At 50.0% G+C, this 17,804-nt stretch overlaps 4 protein-coding genes across 4 annotated transcripts; all 4 read left to right on the top strand.

The window, feature by feature from the left end:
* Positions 1-102: 102 nt before the first annotated feature.
* F5J12DRAFT_820197 (Ndufs2, NADH:ubiquinone oxidoreductase 49 kd subunit) lies at positions 103-2,446 on the top strand. The gene is made up of 13 exons (XM_051745261.1): positions 103-392; positions 449-458; positions 510-588; positions 636-735; positions 787-900; positions 954-1,345; positions 1,401-1,499; positions 1,557-1,667; positions 1,720-1,808; positions 1,865-1,947; positions 1,968-1,969; positions 2,064-2,116; positions 2,180-2,446. Exons 1-13 carry the CDS (start codon positions 173-175, stop codon positions 2,193-2,195), a joined length of 1,368 nt encoding a protein of 455 aa, XP_051601930.1. The 5' UTR covers positions 103-172; the 3' UTR covers positions 2,196-2,446.
* F5J12DRAFT_820200 (small-subunit processome) lies at positions 2,447-5,883 on the top strand. Its single transcript, XM_051745262.1, has 9 exons — positions 2,447-2,886; positions 2,947-3,244; positions 3,308-3,537; positions 3,592-3,669; positions 3,727-5,136; positions 5,197-5,271; positions 5,322-5,603; positions 5,676-5,736; positions 5,789-5,883. Exons 1-8 carry the CDS (start codon positions 2,509-2,511, stop codon positions 5,712-5,714), a joined length of 2,790 nt encoding a protein of 929 aa, XP_051601931.1. The 5' UTR covers positions 2,447-2,508; the 3' UTR covers positions 5,715-5,736; positions 5,789-5,883.
* Positions 5,884-8,420: 2,537 nt separating this feature from the next.
* F5J12DRAFT_549354 (Mur ligase) lies at positions 8,421-10,495 on the top strand. Its single transcript, XM_051740018.1, has 9 exons — positions 8,421-8,688; positions 8,742-8,856; positions 8,909-9,033; positions 9,086-9,169; positions 9,215-9,379; positions 9,425-9,502; positions 9,550-9,604; positions 9,657-10,181; positions 10,226-10,495. Exons 1-9 carry the CDS (start codon positions 8,536-8,538, stop codon positions 10,480-10,482), a joined length of 1,557 nt encoding a protein of 518 aa, XP_051601932.1. The 5' UTR covers positions 8,421-8,535; the 3' UTR covers positions 10,483-10,495.
* A 3,678-nt stretch (positions 10,496-14,173) lies between these two features.
* Positions 14,174-17,704, top strand: F5J12DRAFT_781611 (uncharacterized protein; the record flags this gene model as incomplete). Its single annotated transcript, XM_051742571.1, has 14 exons — positions 14,174-14,276; positions 14,662-14,926; positions 15,251-15,495; positions 15,578-15,653; positions 15,686-15,783; positions 15,932-16,012; positions 16,142-16,179; positions 16,337-16,385; positions 16,569-16,637; positions 16,745-16,918; positions 17,120-17,183; positions 17,258-17,350; positions 17,400-17,484; positions 17,585-17,704. The coding sequence occupies 14 exons, from the start codon at positions 14,174-14,176 to the stop codon at positions 17,702-17,704; spliced, it is 1,560 nt and encodes a 519-aa protein (XP_051601933.1).
* Between the last annotated feature and the right edge of the window lie 100 nt (positions 17,705-17,804).

Consider the following 17,804-nt stretch of genomic DNA (forward strand, 5'->3'; position numbering starts at 1 on the left):
CCGAAATATGAATTCACATTTAGGTCGTGACAAATATATACAAACACCCTTTACACTTGGCCCTGACAATTAGTAATAGCGTATTAGTAACTGGTCTTGTCGCCGGCACCAGCCGATTCCCGCCGTCGCGGTCGACCCAACAAAACCGGCTGCTTCAACGACGAGGGCGAGGATGGCCAGCACACTACTACGCCGTCAATTTGCGCTGCTAAGACGAGGCCCGTTCCGCTCATTTGCTACATCGACTGTTCGGTGTAGACCGGACACACCGCAGACGTCCAAGAATAATGTATTCGATACACATACCGTGGAGGACCTGCATGGCCTCTCCGCATCCGAAATCCTGGCAGAGACTGGCACTCGTGCTGACACAAAGTTGAGACATTTTACTGGTGGGTGAATGATACTTTTGCGTTGTCGAACCGCGAGATTCATCACTTCATGGCAGTCAATTTTGGGTGAGTCCCCGAACTTTAGTGAAGGACCTATTGACCCAGGTACACGTCCAGTCCTCAACACCCTGCAGCCCACGGTGTGCTCCGTTTGATTTTGGAGTTAAATGGGGAGGAGATTCTCCGTTCGGACCCTGTATGTGCACATACTTCACCGCGTTGTTGTTTACTCATCGCCAGTAGCACATTGGACTTCTACATCGCGGTACAGAAAAGCTGATCGAGTACAAGACTTACTTACAAGCATTGCCGTACTTCGATCGTTTGGACTACGTCTCCATGAGTCGGTCCCCGTTTTCCGACGTATCCCTTGCACTAACCAGGTTCTCTTCAGTGACGAATGAGCTCTGCTACAGTCTCGCGGTAGAGAAACTTCTTAACATCGAAGTTCCTGAACGCGCCAAATGGATCCGAACTCTGTTCGGTGAAATTACTCGTGTCCTAAACCGTGCGTCACAAGCTACTCCCCGTTTCTAGTCAACTCTGAACCAAGATGAACAGACTTGATGGCCGTTCTTACACACGCTATGGATGTTGGCGCACTGACACCATTCTTGTGGGGCTTCGAAGAACGCGAAAAGCTGATGGAATTTTACGAGCGCGTCTCCGGTGCTCGTCTCCATTCTGCCTATGTCCGCCCGGGCGGCGTTGCTTTCGACCTCCCGCACGGTCTCCTGGAAGATATCTTCAAATGGGCCACTCAATTCAGCTCACGCGTAGATGAAATCGAGGAGGTCGTCACAGGTAACAGGATATGGAAACAACGGACGATCGGTATCGGTGTCGTGACAGCCAAGGAGGCGTTGGATTACAGTTTCACTGGTGTCATGCTGCGCGGGAGCGGTATTCCGTGGGATTTAAGGAAGGTTGCTCCATATGATAAATACGATGAGGTGATGAGTGGTTCTTCCTTGCATCGCAGTCAGACATTCATTTGTCGTTCATCAGGTCGAGTTCGATGTCCCCGTTGGAAAGAACGGTGATTGCTACGACCGCTACTTGTGCAGAGTCCAAGAATTCCGGGAGAGTTTGCGCATTATTCATCAGGTGGGCTCAACTTGTGCAATCTGCATCGTACGGCACTGAGTTGGATGTCATCCGTAGTGTCTAAACAAAATGCCAACCGGTATGGTTAAAGTGGATGATAACAAGATCGTTCCGCCACCCCGTGCATCCATGAAGGAGAGCATGGAGGCACTTATTCATCACTTCAAGGTATACATTATCCGTATAATAGCACGATTAGACCTAACGATCTTCCCGACAGTTATTCAGCGAGGGTTACTCCGTGCCACCCGGCGAGACGTACAGTGCTATCGAAGCTCCGAAGGGCGAGATGGCTGTATACCTTGTCTCGTACGTATCCATTATTCCCCATTTTTTCTTGCCGCTTAATGTGTCCTTTCCTGCAGTGATGGCACGAACCGTCCATACAGATGTAAGATTCGCGCTCCAGGATTTGCGCATCTTGCTGGAGCGGACTTCATGATGAGACGTACGTGTTTCCCTTCCGCAATTCCACTCCCCCTCCTCTGATGCCGGTTCGTCTTGCAGATGTAAGACGTGACGAACAATCGTCCTTCGTTCAGGAGACTGACTCTTCCTCTTTAGCACATGCTTGCAGATGCAGTTGCGATCATTGGTACCATGGACCTTGTGTTCGGGTGAGTTGACTGACGTCCTGAAGAATGTGGTTACGTTGACTAACGATGTCGTTTAATGCGCAGCGAGGTAGATCGTTAGATATTTTCTTTGTACCTCTGACCAGGGATATCCTCACTTCCAAGGATAATATAGCTAGTTCCTCCTCACGTGATCTGATCTCTCGGAGTGATGAATGATTGCTGTATCCAACATTCGGACATCTCTTGGATTCACTAACAATATGCAACGATGAATGCATCGTTTCCCGTAGTTAGAGTCCAAGTCACTAGACACTGGTAGTGGCTCTAAGTGGACACTGGGTTTCCTAATTTGGCATGCACAACTTGGCAGCATCAATTTTACATTTGGCAAGCTCCTGATATACGACGAACTCAACTATCGAGCACATGAAATGACCAGGACACAAAAAAAATTTAAATCAGCAAAGAAAGGCAGACCAGGTAGTCGCCCTGCGCACTATGCCAATGCCCGAGAAAAGGCGAGAGCTGCTGCAGCGATCAACGACGTATACGAAGACCTTCCAGAAAAGGGCCGTCGGAACACCGTTGGACTCGATCTTGATAAACACGAAGGACAGGGAAGGCGTCATCACTCGAATGCTGGCCTAGATGTTGAGGGTCGAGATGCAGAACGGCCGTCTGCGCGGCTGTTGGGTGAGAACGAAGAGGACGAGCAGCTGGGTAGTGACGATGACGAGGAGATCGATAGCGAGGATGCCTTTGAGGACAGCGATGAAGAGGGGTTTGCAGGATCGAGCTTTCGAAGGAAGGTATGTGTGGCTGGACGATCGAAACTATAGTGTGGTGGTTAAATGGGATGGGATGTCTAGCGCAAGGAGTCGAGCTCACATCAAGGCTCCGGCTCTGAGGAGGAGAGCGGGAGCGAAGAAGAGGGCGAAGATGAAGACGAAGACGAAGACGATTTCCAGATATCAGCTTCCGAGTCTGACTCTGAGGCATCACCTGAGGCCCTCACCGAGCTCAATGCTTTCCTGTCAACACTAGACCCTGAAGACAACAAGAAACGAAAACAAGACGAGGAAGGATTACCAGATTCCCGTAACAAAAAGCGAAGGATACTCTCAGAACGCACGGAACCTGGGGAGGAGAGTGAATTCGGAGCACGCGGTACGTGCCATGCGCATCCCCAGTGCATGTTTGAACTTGTTCACATCTGAATTGTTTTCTCAGGATCTGGTACACTGAAGCTCGATGATCTACTCGCACCGCTGGCATCTACCTCAGCACTGGCTACGCTCAAAAAATCGACGAAAGCCCTCACTTCCTCCAGCGCCAAGACAAAAACACTTCCTGCGCCTCTACCTCAACGCGCTCAAGAACGACTCGATAGAGAGGCTGCTTACGAGAAGACCAAGGAAGAGGTCGAGAAATGGAATACGACGATGAAACGCATTAAACAGGTACATAGTCTCGAGATATGCTACATGTGCACTGAGCGCTGATCTATTCCCTAGGCGGAGCATCTAAGCTTCCCTCTTCAAGCAGAACCTGCTACTCGCGTTTCCAACCTCGAGCTCGCAGCCAAGTTTCAGGTATTGAAAAGTCTTTCAGCACCAAGTTAACCGTCCGTACTGACAGACCACATCTAGCCTTCGAATGAGTTCGAATCAGCTGTAGATAAGCTCTTGAAGTCCGCTCAACTCCGCGACGAGGACATTACCCATACCGAATCTCTAAAAATGGCTCATCTCACTGTGGAGGAGGTTGCAGCACGCCGTGCAGAACTCCGTATGATGCGCGAACTGGCGTTCCGCGCCGACCGCAAGGCAAAACGCGTCGCGAAAATCAAAAGCAAAGCTTACAGACGCATACGGAAGAAGCAACGCGAGCGACTTGATATTCCTGTGGAGGACGAAGACATGGACGAGGAGGCACGGATGAAGGCAGAGGTTGAACGCGCAAGGGAGCGGGCGACTCTGAAGCACAAAGCTACGGGAAAGTGGGCGCGGTCGATGCAAGGTCGAGAGGGATTGGATCAGGACCAACGTCAAGCCATAGCAGAAATGCTCGATCGAGGCGAAAAGCTTCGGAGACGGATAAGAGGAGAGGATAGTGGTAGCGAGTCGGACAAGGGGAGTGAAAGCGGTGACGAAGAACTGGATGAAGAAGGAATCAGGCGCAAGGCCTTTGAGGAGCTCGAAAATATCCGCACAGAAGGGGAGGGAGACACCTCAGATCTGAAGAGCAAAAGCGTGTTCAACATGAAATTTATGCAGGAGGCAGCCACCAGGCGGGCTCGGGAGGCGAATACCCAAGCTGAGGAGCTGGCCCGAGAAATAGCGTTGGAACTTGGAGATGCGGAAGGCAGCGAATCCGGGGACATAACGGAGAATGCTGCTACTCAAAACACCTCGGTGGTACAACGTACCGGTGGGCGAATATCATTCCGGCCGGGAGCAAGCGCAGCAGCAACATCCATTGCAAAACCTTTGGGTTCTTTGGCTTCAGATACCTCAAGCGTCACCCTTCAGTCCGCGGATCTTGTCCAGGATGTCACGCCACAGGGTCGACATAGTCCAACTCCCACGTTGACCGCTGTGACACCGCTCGTTGCTGCACCGGAGCCCAACCCATGGCTCGCACCGGTGGCGTTGTCATCTCGCCTAGCACGCAAGAAAAATGAAGCTGTGGTCCACAAGAATGCCGAGATCTCGGCGAAGTCTTCCAACAAACTTAAGAAGCAGGTGGCAAAAGGGGAAGAAGAGAAGGAACGCGCGCGCGATGATGCCATCTTGGAAGTCGAGGTAGATAATGTCCTTACTATCCCTGACCCTCCTACCACAAGCTCGTCGGCCAGAAAGAAGGGAAAGAAACCTAAGCGGCAGAATCAGCCATCGACCAGTGCAGAGCTCCCTGCAGATGATGATGACTCGGATGTGCACAGCGAAATGGAGGAGCAAGAAGGGGCGGCCGGGCAATCCGTCAACGCGAAAGGGGTCAAGGCCTTTCAACAACGAGAATTGGTCGCCTTGGCCTTTGCTGGGGATAATGTTGTGGAGGTTCGTATGGGGCGATTCCCCCCGAAGACTGTAGCGACTTATTCCATGATCTGCATTCAGGCGTTTGAAGAGGCAAAACGACAAGAAAACGAATCTGATGCTCCACGCGAAGTAGACACGACACTTCCTGGTTGGGTACGTTGATTGTTGATGACAAACACGATGACATCTCACCATTCTTTCAGGGCTCTTGGGGAGGCGCGGGCATCAAGAAACTTCCACCGAAACCTCATCTAATCAAAAAGGTAGCCGGTATCGACCCGTCCAGCCGTGCAGATTTCAAGAAAGCGCATGTTATCATATCAGAAAAACGCGACAAGAAGGCTGCCAAGTACCTCGTCCGGGATCTGCCTTATCCTTACACTAGCTATGCACAGTTCGAGAAAAGCATGGATACCCCACTGGGAACTGAATGGAACACGAGGGTAGGTTTCCAGAGGGCTACCTTGCCCCGTGTTGTGAAGAAGGCGAGTTTTTATTTTTTCTTTCTTTCTTTTCTTTTGTGAAACGTCCCTGACTATTTCTGTTCTCCCACCTAGATGGGCACTGTGATCGATCCATTGGAAAAATTGGCTTAGCAACCCTTCCCTCTCATTTCTCGTAATGTATACCACATCTGTAGCATTGCACGTCACCCATAATATCAATGCAGCTGAGGTCCCGTGCTGTCCTTGCTCTATGATGTGACACTATTATCCTACATATATGGCTATCGCCGCGAAAACGCGCGGCAAACCTCAACAAACCCTATCTTGATATTCTTCCATTCCTTTTGATGAAGCTAATTGTCCCCGTGTATCATTGACAGGAATTTCCAAAGCGGTGGAGTAGATGCCCCCCCGCATGTAATTCAAATCGTCCACGGTGAGGGATCAATCTAATGGAGCCCTCGCATAGATGGATCGTAGCCACATCTGATACCCTTGGGCAAGCAGGTCGGTCCATCATCGATCATCGTACCCTGTGGTAGACAGGATGCAGATAACGAAATAAGATTAGGGTCTATGCGTGGGTGAACAGAACGCATCAGCTGCGTGGGACTGTGTGAACGAACGGGCATAACGTGTCGATGTTCACGTCATGCGGCCATTTTCAAGAGATAGTTAAAGATCTGAATGTTCCAGATATCAGGACTCGTGTTACAAGTCAACGTTGTCACCATTCGAGACTGTAGGGAGACGCCTGGAAGCCCGCGAGACAGCAGTAACTGGGTCTTTCGCCACATGGCGTTGGGAGAAAGTTCGTAATTAGAAGCTGGAGAGCGGCTATCAGGCCACTTCTACTGTCATACGTAGGAAAATGAACAGCGGCAAGGAGTGAGTGGCGCTGGTAATCCTGTAAAAAGTTTTTGTCAGATAAAGTCCGTGCGGGATTTAACAGCATATCAACACTGGGCGTTGGAGACAGCTGAGGATGATGATCTGCACGAACGATAGTTGAATTTTCTCCATGCAAAGAAGGGTTGCCGACCTTCCAGTTCAGTAGCGGTGGTAAGACTTAACTCACTGGGGGAACTCCGGCCGATGTGGGAAAACTTGACTTACCTGGAGCTACTGCCAATGACAGTTACTTACGACAACGACCCACTTGCAGGTCCATCAGTCCTGCTTGGGTCCTATCATATTTAACCGTGTGCGCCGCGATGCGAACAAGAAGATGGAGATCAACAGATCCTCCGCCGAATCTCTAATTAGATGGCAAGGCATTGGAACGCTCCTACGTACCAAGATCTTGTTTAAAAGTGGTTTAAGATCAAGAAAGTCTTCTTGAAATCACGGGTACTGAGCCGCGCAGCACGTATTTGCCACATCAGAGAAACGGGGAATGACAGAGTTGCGGTCACGACCAGTCAGTGACAGGTTTAAACAGGTTTAAACCATTTTTTCGCTTCCTGATGCACACGACGATAATTGGATCCCATCGCGATTTGCACATTACCACCACACACACAAGGTCAGCACTGGGATAACCCTGTAACAAGTTTTTGTCAGCTAAAATCCATATCACATTTAAAAGCGTATAAACACCACTGAGGTTGGAGGAAACTGAGGACAATGATCTACAGGAACGATAAGTTGATTTTTCTCTGTGCAAACGGTTGCCCCGGTTCAGCAGTGGTAACAAAGACTTGACTCACCAGCGCAACCTCCAATCGATGTGGGCGGTAACTTAACTTACCTGGCTGACAGATATAGGGCCTGAAGCAACCGCCAGTAACAATTTTTTTACGACAATGACCCACGAGTGGGGGTGGGGCCAGTCCTGCCTACCTTGTGAAAGATTTAACCGTGTGTGGAAATCATCGGATCTGTCGCCGAATCTCTAATTAAATGGCAAGGCGTCGAAATCCATCCCACTCGAGACTTTGTTTGAAAGTGGCGCGCTCGGGATCGCAAGAGCCTTTTGAAATCACAGGTACTACTGTGTGTGCTGCACATAGCACTTGCTATCCGACGATAGTCGGATCCCACTGCGATTCTCATGCTAGCCTCGCTTCATTGTAACTGCCACCACACAGACAAGGTCACCTGGCTAGCGGATTGAGTTTCATTAACTTCCGCAACTAAGAACCTACCGTTTTTCTTTGTATCCGGACGTGAAACTTTGCCGTGCGACGGACTCCGACTCCGTGACCCTCCTTGCAAGCGCTAACTTCACGCAAGCCTGTCACCTTCACTCATAGTGGTCCAGGCATTCCACGACTGTATATCACCCAATTGGCAATTGGAAACCCACGATGATACTTGGAAGGTGCTTGGCCGATTGGGTTGTACACTTAGTTTCTGAGGGGGCCACCACCGGAAGATACTACATGGGGAATCTAGTGGCATGTGTCATCCCAAGTGGGCTATGGCCAATAGGAACGTCCACCGCCTTACATCGCAGTCGGCATCACTAACATTGTCGATGAAGGCTCGTAGTGCAAACACTTTCGCCAGCGTACCGACGATAACTCTGCGCGGTCTCCATGTGTTCAAGTTCCCCGCCCTTCTCTTAAATGCATGTTTACGCCCAAAATTCAGACACCTGGCTTCTTTCGGCGCTTTCACATTTCACCCATCTTCGACCCTGGTTGCTACCCCTGACCATTATTGCATTTATAGTAACAACGGTGGCAGTGAGCCGCATCGAAAACAGCTAACGTTACGCAGCGCCGCAATTCGATAAGAAGAAAATGGCGAAGATAAAATGCTATTGTTTCCGAGTTTCCGGGTGATGTCGATACACTACATACTCGGACTTCCGACCCCTGAGGGAGCCGAAATTTCCGGAATACTACCTGCAAAGCCTTGGGAAACAGGAACCAATAACAGCAACGCTACTTGGTTGGCAGCCGATTAGTAGTGGGTATGTATATTCCTGAGCGCCGTGTCAACCCCTTCGCTTTGCTTCAAACCAATGGCGATCAGGAACTATCAGGATGCGATAGAACATCTCAACGCGCTGCAAACGAGTGCTGATACCCTTGAGGCTGCCAGAGCTGCCGGTTCCCGTCTCCACCCGAATCCGATACCCAAGATGATTGAGTTCTTGGAGCGGATAGGCTACACCGTACTGTTCGCTCCACTGACCTTTTTTGCTCACTCTCATCAGTTCGTGTCCAGTGCGAAGATCTCAATAAAATTAACGTCATTCACGTCACGGGCACCAAAGGGAAAGGTTCTACTTGTGCATTCACGGATTCCATACTTCGCCAGGCAAGGCCAGACTGGAAAATCGGTATGTCGTTCTGCACTTCCTGCAGTCGACACATCACACTCAAAATCTCAAGGTTTATACACTTCCCCTCATCTCGTGGCTGTTCGAGAACGAATCAGAATAGGCGGAGTGCCCCTCTCAGAGGATGACTTCACTCGATACTTTTTCGAGGTTTGGGATCGACTGCAGCAAAATGGTGTAAGTGTATTTTATTCACTAGCGAGTTAAGGATTCGTTCGATCATGCGTAGCCAAGAACTCCTGATTTTCCAGCTATGCCCAATTACTTTCGATATCTTACCCTCATGACATTTCACACGTTTTTGGCAGAAAAGGTGTGAAAAAATGTTACTATACTTCAGTTTAGCTGACTCGCCTAGGTAAATGCGGCGATTCTGGAAGTCGGGATCGGAGGTGAGAGCGATAGCACCAATATTGTCCCGAGACCTATCGTCACTGGCATCGCTGCTCTCGGTTTGGACCATATGTCGGTACTGGGTAGGACAATTGCGGCGATCGCACAGAAAAAAGGTGGAATATACAAGGTACATATGTTTACTCCGTCTCTCTTAGGCTGACAGTCTTGTTAGAAAGGAGCCCCAGCACTTAGTGTCAGCCAGCCCGAGGAGGGTATGGTAGTCTTGAAAGAGAGGGCCGAAGCGTCGCAGGTGCGTATCGACACTCTTTTAGTCGACTGTGCTGTGATAGGCTGTAGGCTTCTTACTTCATGGAAGTGTCCACCCACCCAGAGATTGAGAATGTTACGCTGGGTACGTTGCTGTCATTGTCTCCCTGTCCCAACCACGACCCCATTTTCGTTAGGCTTGTCTGGTGAACATCAACTTCAAAATGCAGCTCTTGCTGTTCAGATGGCCTACATATTCCTCCATTCAATGGATGGGTTACAGTGCCGCCCTGAGCCGTTGTTGCAACTTCCGGAACCATTTATTCTTGGTCTTGAAAATGCCAAGTGGCCGGGCCGCTGTCAGATAGTACCGGATCCAAATTATCAAAATATAACATGGTATCTCGATGGAGCCCACACCACAGAGAGCCTGTTTTGCTGTACCCAGTGGTTCGTCAGTCCGCGCGTCGGACTATGTAATTCCTCCACCAGCACTACTCTGAACGGGACATCTGGCATCACGGAGGAGATGTCTCGTTGCACTCGTGTCCTGATATTCAACTGCACGAAGGGACGTTCGGGCTTGGATTTATTGAGTACAATGCTCGAGGAGACGAGGAATCGACTGCTTCAGTACGGAAGTACCGAACGGGTTGAAAGTTTCTTCCGGCAAGTTATTTTCTGCAGCAACGTAACATATGCGGACGGCCGTTTCAAAGGCGGTAAGCAGTCTTACCATAGCTGTGACTTTACTCATGATTCGTAGACTTGACCTCGCGCGCCATGTCGGCTGACGCCCGTACGGAGCTCAAAGTGCAGCATGAACTGGCTGATGCTTGGAGTCAGCTTGTCACTACATTCTCGACTGACGCGATTCACGTCGTACCATCAATAGAGCACGCTGTCCGGATAGTGCATGGGATGACAACGACCTTCGATAGAGTCAGTGTTCTGGTGACCGGTAGCTTGCATCTTGTAGGTGGTGTCATCGAAGTGGCGGATTTATCCTCGGTTGCCCTCTGAGGGTTTTTACCTATACATAGACGAATTTAGAAATTAGAAATCTCTCCGTATGCGGTGTCGCCTGCTGTCAAGTACGATAGTCGTGGGGTAAATAGGCGCAGGCGGCGAGCCCGGTGAAGCCATACTTTTTGAGAAGAGGCACGGGATGCAGCGTGACTGAGGAGGGGCCCTCCCTTTGCGAAGTCATCAAGTCTTAGGATGACCAGTTCACGTACTTGGAAGGGATCTGCGATTAAACTTGCTGGCATCCGAAATAACTCGCGCTAGTGGGGGCTGGCGAGAAAGGCTGCAAGATAAAACTGTCTTAACGAACACCCATACGACGGCGCCAGGTGTCCTCACAGCGGTCCCTACGCTCGGATCGTGATCGCGTACGTGCACAGCAGCAGGTTGGGGGAAGGTAAGACTCGGACTGGGCCACGGCTGGAGTCATTATGGTGTTTACCCATCATTACTCTAAAATGGCATAGATTGAATGTCAAAGGCGCCAGAAGAGGGGGGCTGCACCGGTATGCTTTGACTGCGCAACGGAGGCCTGGAAGCACAAGGGACTTTCCTGACAAGTCTGGCTGCCGTACGCAAAACCCGTTCCGCTTCTCCGTGAGCACATTCCCTATGAGTACCCAAGGGGTCACCCTGGTGAGAATAGTGACTCACAACGAGATTTGACCTTGCCTAGAACCACAATATAACCCAATATGAGGTATCGGCTGCTAGGCCTTCTTCATCCTTTGTCGGTGGAAGATCAAGATCACCGAGAGATCTCGAGGCTCCAGAAGCCGCCGAGACAGCGTTGGTTAGACACACTAAGTCCAACCAGTCTGTGTTTCTTGTGTATAGCCTCGTGGACAGTTTCGGCTGTGGCGAAATTGGATCAGTATTACATACTTGGTGACGTTGCTGTACAATGACCTGCAGCGAAGCGATGGATAGCAACGAAAATGGCTGTTCTTGTTGGTAGCCCATCACGAGGACATATGGAGATTCCTTGACAAGTCCTGAGAGCAGTGAAGCGAACGGAACCCCGCCAACCGCAACCATCGCCCGCTGGATATGCAGCTGCATGATAGACTAAGCGTAGATTCTTGGAATAACTAACCGGCGAAAACAGCACACCAAAGCATGCCCGACTCGATCATGACTGATATCTCTCTCTTGAACCCCCAAATTCGTGTATAGGCCCAGAGATGTTGCTGGCTGCCGGCAACACCAGCACCTGAGACACGGGTGCTCAGTGCGTCGGCCTAGTAGTTTCCTCGACAAGACCTTGCAGGAATATGGTTCTGGGCTGGGAGTAGCATCCTCGCAGAGGAAGACCAGCGTCTCCCTTGATCTCGCAGACGTGAGCCGAAGAGTCGACTGAATCGCTCCCAACTCCTCCGCCAACATGTCGATCGGCACCACAAAACATGTCATACTTTACAACAACTGGAACAGTCATCACTACTATGTAGCAAACTGAGAGGTGCAAGCGGGGGGGACTGTACACGTTCACCCAAAGAAAACGCTGGCAGACTCACTTGCATATTTACCACCATACTATACCGGAAAGCTATTCATTACTACATGAATATGCAACACGAAGAAAAACAGATTTTTGAGCAGTGTCTGTCCCCCAACTACGACACTAGTAGAACAAGACCCACTAGTCTCAACTCCACAAGAAGACATCGGAACCGAACTACCCGTGATCCTGCTCAGCCTCATAACGAGGCCTCGCAGCAGGCAAACTTCGATCCCAATCAATATTCCACGAACGTAACGAGCCTCCGTCGTACGGTATCGTTCGGAGGCCCTGACTTGTGCGTGGGGTAAAATTTGGGACAGTGCGTGTATCCAACACGTCCATTCGGCACTTGGAATCGTATAACTTGATCTATACACTATAGATGTCGTTGTCAGCAGCTGAACTCGCCGTTTTTCACAAGTGAACACGTGAAATTGGTAGTGAACTTGAAGAGAGACTAGAAAGCGTGCAACTCAGAAGCCAGAAGTGTGCACTTTTGACGGAAGCGTGTAACTATATAGTTATGACTAAGCATTTCTGGCGAAATTCTAAATCAGGTAGGTCTTGTGGTTCGCTTTCCACAAGACTTTTCGACAAAGGGTAAACGAAAATATGACTTTATGCGTCTATCACAACTTTGTAAACAGTGTTCAGGAGTGCGTTGACACCGCCTGAGGGGAGGTGACTCCGACATGAAGGGGTATCTCCTGTGTATCGCCACCAGGTCCTTGATCCGGGACGTTGCACGGCATCACAAACCCTAGAAACCGGCCGCCACTAAGACATAACTCCAGCCAAGATTCCGAACTGTGACCGTCGGACGAACCATCAGAAGGCCGTTATGCATACATGCCTAATGATATCGCACTCATATCCTTGTCCTCCTTCACAACGAACTGTATACTCACCGCGGCCACCGCGCTTTTGCGTCGTAATTACCGATGGCCCATTACTAACCCCATAACAACTCCGAGGTCGACCTCACAGCTGCCATGCTTCACCTTTTCAGCTTGCCTATACTATAAAAATCCTGTCGCGTTGCTTTTCATGACAATTCTGTAGGCGTCGTGCCGTTACAGATGTGAGTGAGACATGCCACGATTACTTTTGGGCCCTTGGAGTTTTGGATGTGACTCTACGAGGTCTTGCGAGCATGATGTGATTGGGTTTCGTTCTTCCCTGGGCAACTCGGTAGCAGTAGACCTGGCCAATACCGTCCTGCATCTACTTCCAGTCATGTCGTTCGTCGACTCATCGGATGAGTTCCACAATTGTTTATCTCGCCAAACCCGCACTGACGCTAGTACCAACGCAGTGCGCTGATCCGCGCTTTACGTTCCGAAGTCGATCCACGATCGGATGCGGCAGGCTGTGCTGAAATAGCCGTGGAGGGCAGGAACTAAATGCGTGCCGATAACTATGAATGAGATGAGATGTTGAACCGCCCAAGCGGACATTAAAGCGTACCGTGTGGCCTTGCGATCGGAGGATGCGGCGGCACCAATCCAGTTTCAGAACCGAGATTCCAGTTGAACTTACCAGCCTTATACCAACTTACCGGTCTACCGGTTGGCCAGCGTCACCAAAGTACCGGAACAACGTGTACAGTGCGGTAATGATGCGAAATCGAACAGAAGAGCAGAATAAAACATCAGAACATTGTCTAGAAACTCAGACACGGGGATGAAGTGTGTGGCGAAAAGGAGGATGCGCCTAGTAGATTAGAATGGAGTTATTGGCACTCGTGCCCGCAATGTCATGCGACACAACAAGTTGAACACGTAGCATCTTTACCGTGATGCGCGACCATAGGGGCCCACGCATGTACTAGCACACACTCCTTGGCTCAGCGCGAACCGGCGCTGATCTTTGATGAACAGCATTCGTAGCCATCTGCGGCTTGAGAAGAGGAGAATCGCCAAGGGCCTTCCTAATCCACGTGTCCAATGCTCTTCGGGCCTGCTGCCGGGCACCGGCGAGGCGACGCAAGAGTCACAGGGTTGAAAATGAGGTCCAGGAAGCACGACGGACATTAAAACGTAGAGTGCAAGATAGCTGTGAACAGGTTAAAAGTGGCGAGTTGAAGGCGCAAAGTGAAGGAGAACATTACGAACCTTGATTTCCTACGGAGTGATCGCCCCAGGTACGGCAGATTTGATATAAGTGCTTCTGGAGGGTGATGATATGTCAATGTTTGCATTGATCACAACGGCATCCCGCGGTTCCAGGCGAAGGATGATAGGGGGCCAAATCTCCTTGCAGCAAGGACTCTGCGCCGAAGGGGAAGGTAAGACGGCAACCCCATAATTTGCTGTGGAGCTCAAATTTTTCTGCGCAATTCCCTGTGGCAAAAGAAATTGGGGATGCGACAAAGAACGCCCATGAATCAGTCCAGCGTGTAGCTGTACCGCCTATTCAACCGATTCTGCAAAAATGAGGAAGTGAGATTCGGCATCAAAGATGAACACACCAATTAATAATTCTTGTACGTGATCCTGTTATCAGCATTCAACCATTGTGTGATACGTGCCCAAGGCCCCACGGAAATGGCAGTCGGGTGGAGACTACAATTCATGCAAAGAAGGGATGAGGTTCAATAGCATGAACGGCATGAATCATTGCTGTATGAAACCACATTGTGCATCCAGTCAGCTCCTTAATTTCCTGCGGAGGTACTCCATACGTGCCGGAAGCTCCTTGGACAAAGGAAATTGCGTGGAAACCAGTAATTCATACAAAAGAAGGGGGGAAGCGAGATTCAGAGCCAAAGGCCGACGAAGACGAATCATCCCTACGCGCAGCCGCGCTGTCAACATTCAGCCGTCCGTTGGCCCCAAAAAAAACGCACGAAGGAGACGTCATGAGATGGGCCTCATCCCAATGGTGCTGCAGCCAGACCGATATGAGCGGTGCCAAGCTCAATTCTGTAGGGCCGCAGTGGGTCACAGTTAACGCTTGCGTAATGAATAATCGACAAATTACCCATCATGCATCACGTTCCTCTCTTTCATTTGCTATCTGATTCAACGAACCCTTGTCATGAGTCTATTATTCCTGGCCCACAACCCCCCACGTAACACGGAGCACCTGCTAACTTCGGGATGGCGTTGAACGTTGAATATTAACTGAATCTGGTGGACCCGCTCACGGAACGGAGTACAGCACCAGCTGGACTAACTCCTCTTTGCCATGTCCTAAGTCCGCTGTGGAGTACTCGCAGGGTATGGGTTCCTGACCTGCGACTTACATGCACATCATTAGTTTTGCTTACTTTTTCCGAGCAGCTTGCTCATTGGATATTGAGTGGTTGTACGCGGAGGATAGGTGGAACGACAGTAATTCCCACGCCAACGGGGACACTTGCTTGGCAACTCGCAGAGACTCGGAGCCTCTGATCCCTTCTGATAGTCTATCTGGGCCAAGTTTGTCGCTCGTCTTGGCGTCAAATCAAGCTGTGGTATTAGCCGCATCCAAGCCCTTCAGGGGGAGTTGCAGAGAGACACGGCGTGAGGAACCCATCACATCCAGGAACCGCCCTTCGATGCTCGCCTCTCCTGTCATTCACGGCCCGCATTGAACATCCGCAAGTATGTGGGCTGCATTTTAATGACGATCACAGCAGACGGTTAACTGGCCTCGTTGCGAGCGTTCAGGACACTTATGCGTGAGTACTAAGTAACATTTATATTTACACAGAGTAAAGACCGTCGCCGAGTATGGTCTAGTCGAAGCCGTCGTGCGCAAACTAAAATCGGGCCCCATGATCGGGAACGTTCGGCCCCAGGGTCTTTACAGTAAGCAACTGGTCTATGTAAACGCTTTCTCATCCTGATCCAGTTAACATCCTGATGCGCGACGAGAGGCGAAACAACTCTCGTTCCTCTCGTTCTTCGACATAATACTATGGCACATCGGGAGGATTTTCTATCTGTGTGGGTACAGGAGGCAGTGTCTCCCTAAAAAAACGCGGTACCATTATTTCGGAACTCGAACTTACGACCCCACACAAAGTCATCGTGCCATGTGTGTGCACTGCGTGCATAGTACCAATCGGGCGGTACTACGTATACGCACCCACACCATCGTTTTATGAATCATGCAGGGTCGATTTACCTGCTACTCATATTCCAAAACTCTGTTTGATGTGTGCAGCATATATCATGAAAGACTCCAAAAGGCGCCAGGACAAGGTAAGGCGTATATCGGATCGTCGGGGTCACTGCCATTGAAAAGTTTGTTTGCACCTATATAGCGATCGTATGTGTGCGTACATACATGGTATCGGTACCAATCGGGCGGTACTCACCCACACGCATCGTCACGCAGGGTCGATTTGTCTGCTAATAGTCATGGAGATACGCGGCGTACTCCATAATCCAGAACTCTATTCAGTGTGGTGTGTGTATGATTCTATCATTTTAAGAGGGGCTAAGACAAGATAAAAGACATATCCGCTTCGGGACCACTGCGCCGAAGACTCTGTGTCGCATCCATGTTATAACGACCTTTTCCCTGTGCCTCGTGCTCGAGTCCACAACGCGATCCGGCGCGATATTCTGATGTTATATCCGTTTTCTAGAAAGAGAAGAACAGAAGCCTGCCAAAACCCCGAAGAGGGATCGCATCGAGGTTCCCGTCCCCTACGTATGTAAGTTTGTGTCGCCATCTCCATTTAATCGTCCATGTCTGATGGCACTCCCTTCCGTGCGTTGTCATTATTGATGATACACATCCATCGGGGTTTTTTCTCCTCAGTTTCAGAACTCTCCTCCGCGCATAGTCGAGGCTCCGCGTTATTTTCCCTCGTCTCTCTGCACCCGGCAATCGGAGGAGGGATGTGTAAATGCAATTCTGCCTCGGCAAGAAAAATTACGAGCGTCACGATTTACCATGATTTGAACTTTATCTTCAAACAAGATGCTTGGAGTGGTGCGTTATATGCCCGCACGGCCATGTCCATTTCGTCGCGATGCGGGTCCTATCATCACACACCTACGGTGGTGGGTTATATATATCCTCCTCTTCGCCGATTTCGTGGTATACGTGTGTACGCCCATTTAAATCCGTGTGGAGGGTTATCATTGATTTGTCACGTATCTTGAAGGCACCCTCGGCTTTGTGGAAATGCAGTTGCCCGTTACAGTGAGGTCCTCGTGGACGCCACTTTTCTGCTCGTCGGAGAAGCTTCAACCATGTAAGGAATGTACGAGGTCCTATCGCCTCCTCCTAATTCACTTGGATTGGATTCACCGATCTACTTAACGCTAGGGACTTCACCCCATTTTCCATGACAAACTCCGTTCGGAAGAGCCCTCCGGGTGATGAAATGGACGTTCCGCTGCAGTACACGATATCGAGCAGGTAAGTAATAGTAAATAACGGTATTTGGCCCTATCGCTGTGTTTTGTAGTGACGTACTTACCTCGACGCCGATGATCGCTCCACGCCTACGAGGTGAAAAACGGGCACTTGGCCAAGAACCAGTTCATACATACGTATGTGCATAACATGTCCACGAAATCGAGCAGGTAAGTAATAACAAATAACGGTATTTGGGCCACCATCGCTGTGCTGTGCAGTAAGGCACTTGCCTAGACGCCGACGATCGCTCTACCCCTACCCGATGAAAAACGCGCACTTGGCCATGGACCAGTACATACAGTACATTTGCTCATAACGCATAAAGTCGGACCAGCAGAAACTACCATTATTTGAAAGAAACAGTTAAATGCGTTATGAGCAAATGTACTGCTGTACATACGCACATGTATAACATGTCCACGAAATCGAGCAAGTAATACATAACGGTATTTGA

This window comes from Pisolithus orientalis (assembly GCF_024613125.1).
Source record: "Pisolithus orientalis strain OTSU chromosome Unknown F5J12scaffold_8, whole genome shotgun sequence".
Taxonomy (NCBI): Eukaryota; Fungi; Basidiomycota; class Agaricomycetes; order Boletales; family Pisolithaceae; genus Pisolithus; species Pisolithus orientalis.

Bases quoted from the DNA above. Each gene is read 5' to 3' on its own strand.
- F5J12DRAFT_820197 (XM_051745261.1), top strand. From the start codon at position 173: ATGGCCAGCACACTACTACGCCGTCAATTTGCGCTGCTAAGACGAGGC. The intron at 589-635 runs GTATGTGCACAT...CATCGCCAGTAG, and splicing joins AGATTCTCCGTTCGGACCCT to CACATTGGACTTCTACATCG. The intron at 1,809-1,864 runs GTACGTATCCAT...CCTTTCCTGCAG, and splicing joins ATGGCTGTATACCTTGTCTC to TGATGGCACGAACCGTCCAT.
- F5J12DRAFT_820200 (XM_051745262.1), top strand. From the start codon at position 2,509: ATGACCAGGACACAAAAAAAATTTAAATCAGCAAAGAAAGGCAGACCA. The intron at 3,538-3,591 runs GTACATAGTCTC...TCTATTCCCTAG, and splicing joins CGATGAAACGCATTAAACAG to GCGGAGCATCTAAGCTTCCC. The intron at 5,272-5,321 runs GTACGTTGATTG...CCATTCTTTCAG, and splicing joins ACACGACACTTCCTGGTTGG to GGCTCTTGGGGAGGCGCGGG.
- F5J12DRAFT_549354 (XM_051740018.1), top strand. From the start codon at position 8,536: ATGGCGATCAGGAACTATCAGGATGCGATAGAACATCTCAACGCGCTG. The intron at 9,034-9,085 runs GTAAGTGTATTT...GATCATGCGTAG, and splicing joins ATCGACTGCAGCAAAATGGT to CCAAGAACTCCTGATTTTCC. The intron at 9,605-9,656 runs GTACGTTGCTGT...CATTTTCGTTAG, and splicing joins GATTGAGAATGTTACGCTGG to GCTTGTCTGGTGAACATCAA.